This window comes from Miscanthus floridulus, chromosome 13, assembly GCF_019320115.1.
Source record: "Miscanthus floridulus cultivar M001 chromosome 13, ASM1932011v1, whole genome shotgun sequence".
NCBI classification, from domain to species: Eukaryota; Viridiplantae; Streptophyta; class Magnoliopsida; order Poales; family Poaceae; genus Miscanthus; species Miscanthus floridulus.
Genome location: NC_089592.1, coordinates 66,745,687 through 66,752,505, shown reverse-complemented (window position 1 = coordinate 66,752,505; position 6,819 = coordinate 66,745,687). Strand labels below are relative to the sequence as shown.

Genomic DNA, 6,819 nt, shown 5'->3' with positions numbered 1-6,819 from the left:
TGTTTGCCTGGACTTTGTTGGAGCTTGTGCAGCACATAATCTAAAGCACCCTTGGCCTAGGCTGGGAGGAAACGAAAGTGAACTTCGTTTCTCCCGGGCACGGCTCGCTCAGGCCCTGATGCCGACGCAGGTGGATGGTGGGTGTGGCTGACATGTGGGTCCTCCAACGTAGCGTAGACAAACAAATAATATCAGTATTGACCAGGCCCAACTGATACAAGTCCACCAAACAACAAGGAGTTGCACCCATCTAGCCTGTCTAAGAATACCTAGGCTCTACTCGTCCGTCTAGGCTAGGTTCGACCATGCAAATAAGCGGGCGCGTCTATATGCCAACTGGGTCGGCACCTAGCCCCCCGCCGACCCCCACCCCACGATTACTATTTTCGAAATTGGGCTGTTTCTTTTGTATTTGGGCCGGTTTTGCTGTTCAGACCCACGTTTCACGCAACCAACCAGTCCAACCAGACAGCAGCCATGCAATAGATCCAAAATTGCTTACATCAGCAGATATCCCATACTTTTTGAAGTAAAAAGTTATAACTCCTAAACCAAGTATCCTAATTAAAATCCGATTGCACCATCGTGTTCTTAACTCTTCAAAACAAGATCGCACATGGATATATTTCAATAAAAAAATTTAACGAACATTTATCTCATAATAAACATGTATTTAAAGATAATTATTGAACATCACATTAACACTACACGAACATCGCAAAAAATAGCATAAAACATCGTATGTATACTATGCGAATGTGAACATCACATATATCATAAATTTTTTTAAAAAAATTAGTGAAGTAATTAACTATAACAAAAAAGATTAAAAATGCTACCGAACATCATAAATACATCGTAAAACATCACATTAACACTACACGAACATCACAAATTATAGCATAAAACATCATATGTATACTACATGAATATCACATATATCATTAAATATAAAATAAAATAATAAAATTAGTGAAGTAATTAATTAGAGTTAATTAAAAAAAGAAGAAAAAACCTATAAAACATCAAAAAAATATATCTGAGAACATCAATGTATACTACCGAACATAACAAATACATCGTAGAACATCACATTAACACTACACGAATATCACAAAAATATAGCATAGAACATCATCTGTATACTACATGGACATCACAAAATATCATGAAATGAAAATAAAATAATAAAATTAGTGAAGTAATTAATTAAAGTCAAATAAAAAGAATAAATATATCGTAGAATATCACATTAACAATACACGAACATCACAAAAATATAGCATATAACATCATTTGTATACTACATGGACATCACAAAAATATCATTAAATGAAAATAAAATAATAAAATGAGTGAAGTAATTAATTAAAGTCAAATAAAAAGAAGAAAAATACTACCAAACATCACAAAATATATCCTAGAACATCAATATATACTTACTGAACATCACAAAATACATCATAGAACATCACATTTCTACTCGTGGACATAAAAAAAATATATCATAGAATATTACGTATTTACTATATGAACATCGCGTGTATCTGTAAATAAAAAATGAAACATAAAATTATAAATAGAAGAAAAGAAAGAAAAATTAAAAATAATAAATACAAAAATAGAAAATGAAATGAACAAAATTATTAACTCTATAAAAAAAGAAATTAAAAATGTATAAAGGTTAAAAAATAATAAGATAAGAAAACAAAAAAGAAAGGAAAATAAAAAACTAATAGACGCAAGGAAGGAAACAAAAAATTAAAATTAAAATAAAATGGAAACAAAAATAATAAAAGAATAAATAAAATAAAAGAATGTCAAAAGTCCATGAAAAAGAAAAAAGAAAAGGAAAATAAATGAATTAAAGGAAAGAAAAAAATAAATCAAAGAAGGAAAGAAGAAAAGGAAAACGTACAAAGGAATAAAAGGAAAATAAAAAATAAAAAGAAGAATAAAACAACACAGAGAAAAGAAAAAAGAAAAAGAAAAAAGAAAAATAAAAAGAAAAAGAAAAAGAAAAAAAACGCAACTACCATACCGCACTCCCCACGTACGACGCACGTACGTTACGAAACGGAACGGAAAGAAAAGAGAAGGAACAGCAACGACTCGGATGGCTTGGTCTGCATGGGCTTCGGCTGGGCCTAGCGCGCTCCTGGGCCGTAACCGCGAGTGGGGGATGCGGGGTCGGCAGACTGGATTCTATCCGACGCAGCGATGGTTTCGCAAATAAACGGTCCTGTTCGGGGCTGATTTGGTGCTAAAAAAATACTATTTTTATAGCTGAAAAGTAGTGCTAATTTTGACTGAGGTACTAACAATGCCAACCATTCCCGCAGTATTTTTTCTAGCTGTAATTTTATATCAACATCTGGCGCCCAAGTTAATTCTTGGCAGTGAATACCATACGCTTGCGAAGTTCCATCCATATCACACGCCAAATCATCCAGCACAGAAATGAAGAGTAACAGCCACACTAGCTACTAGTAATACTCTAATCTAGCATAAGCATCCACCGGCACAGCAGGGATTATTACCACAGGACGGGCAGCGGCATCCTCCTTTGCACCTGGAGCAGGAGCACACGCAGCCGCACGAGCACTCCGGGTACGACGGTGCCGCCGGCGGGGCACCCAGGCACGAACCGCGGCAGCACGCTCCCGTGCCGGTGCCGCGGCTGGACGACCCTGCCTCGCAGCACGACGACTGGCACTTGCAGCAGGAAGGTCGCATCCCGCTGCAGCACGACGACAGGCAGCCGAGACACCGGTTGAGGGCGCCGAGGCAGCCGGCCGAGCACCCCGCACAGGAGAAGCAGCCGGGGCAGCAGCTGCAGCACGGGGGGCAGGAGCAGGAACACGGGCAGTCCGAGCAGCTGCAATCACTAGGACAGCAGCTGCTGCTGCACTGGGGTCGGCAATGGCCGCAGCAGCCTGGCGGCTTGCAGCTGCAGCTGGGAAGGCTGCAGCAGCTGCTGCTGCACGAAGGGGTCTTTGGACAGCTGCAGGTCGGCGGAGTACAGCACTGCGTGTCGCGGCAGGTGCAGCAAGAGCAGCTGAAGCAGCACAGGCATGAAAAGCATGTGCGCAATTTTGATCTGCACAAGATTTCGGTTTTCATGAATTTGTACATTTCGAACTCTGATAGGGCAGCATAGCCACATAGGCTTCGCCAAGGCTGCAAAAATGTTTCAGAGCCACCACTAGAACAGACGTCGGACAGCTTTACTTTTTTCGACATATCTGAGGAGTCACTTTGCCAGTGTTATAGTATACGCCTACTATGTGCTTGACGCTTCAAAATCCTATTACTACTCTAAAGCTACCAAACTCTAGTATCAAATTTCTAACAAAAAAGGTTTAGAGAATTGAAATTCAGTTCTTTTAAGCACAATGAAAAAAACAGATCTACAGAAACAGTGCTCTAGATTAAACAAGAACCTTTTAAAGGGCTCTTGTTTCATGATAAATGCTATTGAATTCAAAAGTAATGTTGATTTACATGTTGGAGCAGGGACATAGCGCATCAAATTACTAGACCCCTATTGTATTGGTTTTGTGGTGCTACTTCAATTGATGGACTGTTTACTAGTTCAGTGATTCATCGTATCTTCATCAGATCATTGTCATTTTTAGTGTCACGAAATTTGAAACAAGCAATTAAAAAACTTGAATATTCCTGCCTGCCCATGAATTCAAAATAGTCTTCTAGGGATAAATGAAGTACCTGATCCACCGGAAGAGGCTGCAAGATCCATGTTTCCTTTTGCTTCTGCAAGTAGCAGAGTCAGCGAAAAAAAGACACTGATAAGCAGCATCAGCGCATGGTTTTGCTGGCATGAGAGAATCAAGTTAAGAATTCATACACTGGTATCATTGGATCGGTCTTTGCACTGACAAACTCGTTGACACTGTAAAAAATTATTGGAAAGCATAACACCTTGGTGAGCAAAAATATCGGTAATCAAAGATACACAGGTATATTTCCTCAAAAAAAAGATACACAGGTATAATACTACTGTTGAATACCTTTTTTTTTTAAAAAAAAGAGTGAACTGGCACAGGACCTACCTACTGTATTACATTATTACAGTACTAATATGTTCATTTCTTGATACACTAGCATTTATCCTGCAACCTCAAATAGGAATATAAATGGAATCTGAGCAACAGTCCAAATGTGGAGTATCAGACAACCAGGACAAAATATAATTATTACACAAAGCAAACGTTCAAGAAAACCACAGTATACTTGTTGCTGTTCATGTGAGTCTGTTTTTACATAGGGAATGTGTGGGTCAAGGAATATCGAGCCACAAGGGAAGATATTTTCCTCTCTTTTTTTCTATTTTCTTCTCATGACAGATAAAGTAAATACCAGAACATCACCACTGTAAAAACTGCACATTTCTTAATATCAAGAGCAATAGCTCTAAATTCTAAAATGAAATAACAGAAAACAACACTAGCTAGCCTTGACTTGACTTAAGAATGAAAATAGCATGAACACGAAGGAGCATACGGAGTAGGCTCGCCATTTGCCCATCGAAGCCAAGCCAACAATCATAGCAAGATGCAGTGGTAACTGATAATTATTTTCCAGTTCCAGACGAGAAAAAGCGGAAAGCGGGAGAGAGAGAGAGGATTATACTCTTTGCAACATCGCAAGACGGGCTGAATCCGCTCGAGTCCCTGTATCTCTTGCTGCAAAAGGCGAGTAGTCCCCGTCAGTCAGTCGGTCAGTCAGGGCCTGCCTCACGACTAAAGATGGCAACGGAGAATTCCCCGTCGGAGGTTGCTTCCCCATCCTCGTCCCCGCGGGGAGAAAAAATCCCCATCCCCGTCCCCGCCAAAGCTCACGGGGATGATTTCTCCCCCATCCCCGCCCCCGCGAGGGGAAAAATCCCCGTCGGGGATCCCCGTCCCCGCATTTGTTCATCACCATTCAGGTTAATTCATCATCGTTCACATGAGTTCATCGACACAATATTAGAGTACACCACGAATCACAATCCAAAAATAGCTAAATAGCAAGAAGCAGGATATTAATCATCACAAAGGTGTAGAACTAGGGTTATTGCTGTTATATATACTCAGAAGACATTGGGCCTTCGTGGGCTGGTTGGGCCATCAGGAAAGAGAGCAAAGCCTGTATATAAATAGGGCGGGGATGCGGGTATCGGGGACGGGGAATGCTCCCCCAGACCCGTCCCCGCCAAACCCGACGGGGGACGTTTTCTCCCCGTTTAGATCCCCGTGGGGGCATATTTGACTCCATCCCCGTCCCCTAATAGGGGAATTCCCCGCGGGGAATCGGGGATCGGGTCCCCGTTGCCATCTTTACTCACGACGCAGTAGGCAAGCATCCAGTGCCGCAGGCCGAGAGAGTCCGTCCAATATTTAACACGACTATTAAATATATATTAAAAAATAATTAATTATACAATTTACACTAATTTACGAGATAAATCTTTTAAGCCTAATTAGTGTATGATTTGATAATATGATACTACAGTAACACATGCGCTAATAACCGATTAATTAGACTTAATAAATTCACAAACTATAATTTATTTTTTTTATTAGTACTACAACACCATGTGCCCTGAACGGAAGCGGCGGTATGCTATGCTCCACCCATTCATTGCCATGCCGTGCCGATGCAAATGTGAGCAGCAAAGATCTGAAACGCTTTCTTAGGGCGTCCCCAGGGATCAAATCGCTACGCGAGATGCAATCTGATTGGCTGCAGGTACAGCGCCAGCGAGAAGCAACTAGATAGTCTCGCATCCCTTTTCTTAATACTTTAGCACTTTTTCTTGGCGAGAACTAGACTTTCTTCCATCGAGAAAGGGAAAAGAAAAATCTTGGGACAAAACCCAGGTGAGGTGACCATGCCCAACAGCCCATGGGTGATCAAAAGTCCCAGTCCCAGAGGGTACCGTACGGCGCGGCACGTCGGAGGAGCAGGGGAGGAACGCTTTTGTCGCCTCGAGCCTCGCGACGAACTCCCCAACACCCGAGAAGGAGGAGCTCGCCGCATCGACAAACTTTTCAATGAGATTTCCTATGCGGCTATGCGCTACGCTCGCGACCATAAGAAGAATGAAGGAACTCAACAAAGAAAAGCTATTGGTGCGTGCGTACCTCGAGGAAGCCGACCTCCCGGTTGAGGATCTGCACCTCGAGCTGCAGGCGGCGCCGGCCGCACAGGTCCGGGTACCTCGGCGGCGACTTGGGCTGCGGCGCTTCCCCCATGGCGGGTCGCGCGCCCGCCAACTTATCGACCAACGGCCGAACCAGACAGACCCTACGAAACGAGGCGACCTAAGCTAAGCTATGGGCTGGAGAGCTATCTACTCCTAGCTGCTGCGGCCGCGAGCTAGCTAGCGCGGGTCCGGCCAGCCTGAGCCTGGGAAAATGGGAAGGAGGGGTGGCGGCCGACGGCTGTTTATAAACCGGCTCGCGTCGGGCCGTCGGGGCGAGAGGTGGGGGCGACGAGGGAGCGTCTGCGCGAGCCGCAGCAGCCCTGCCCCGGAAGCAAAGCATGCGCAGTGCGTACGGGCAGTCGGGCATCGACATGGATGGAGATGGGTGTTTCGGATACATCTCGGTTTTTCAAATTTCTTACGGGGTTCAGTTCATATACTGGACAGAACCTTACAGTATTGCTGTATAAAACCCACCCTACCAGCTGTGTACTCCGTATAGTAGAGTAGTACTACTGTCTGCAGTATATTGTAGAGTACATTTGTACTGTGTGGTCGCTAGAAGGAGTAGCCCCTAGGTCCTAGACTCCTAGCTGCGTAACGGAACT

At 43.1% G+C, this 6,819-nt stretch overlaps 1 protein-coding gene across 1 annotated transcript; it reads right to left on the bottom strand.

The window, feature by feature from the left end:
- Positions 1 to 2,421: 2,421 nt before the first annotated feature.
- Positions 2,422 to 6,597, bottom strand: LOC136502169 (guanine nucleotide-binding protein subunit gamma 4-like). Its single transcript, XM_066497643.1, has 5 exons — positions 6,150 to 6,597; positions 4,654 to 4,706; positions 3,869 to 3,913; positions 3,730 to 3,774; positions 2,422 to 3,100 (listed from the first exon to the last, which is right to left on the bottom strand). The coding sequence occupies exons 1-5, from the start codon at positions 6,258 to 6,260 to the stop codon at positions 2,503 to 2,505; spliced, it is 852 nt and encodes a 283-aa protein (XP_066353740.1). The 5' UTR covers positions 6,261 to 6,597; the 3' UTR covers positions 2,422 to 2,502.
- Positions 6,598 to 6,819: the final 222 nt, after the last annotated feature.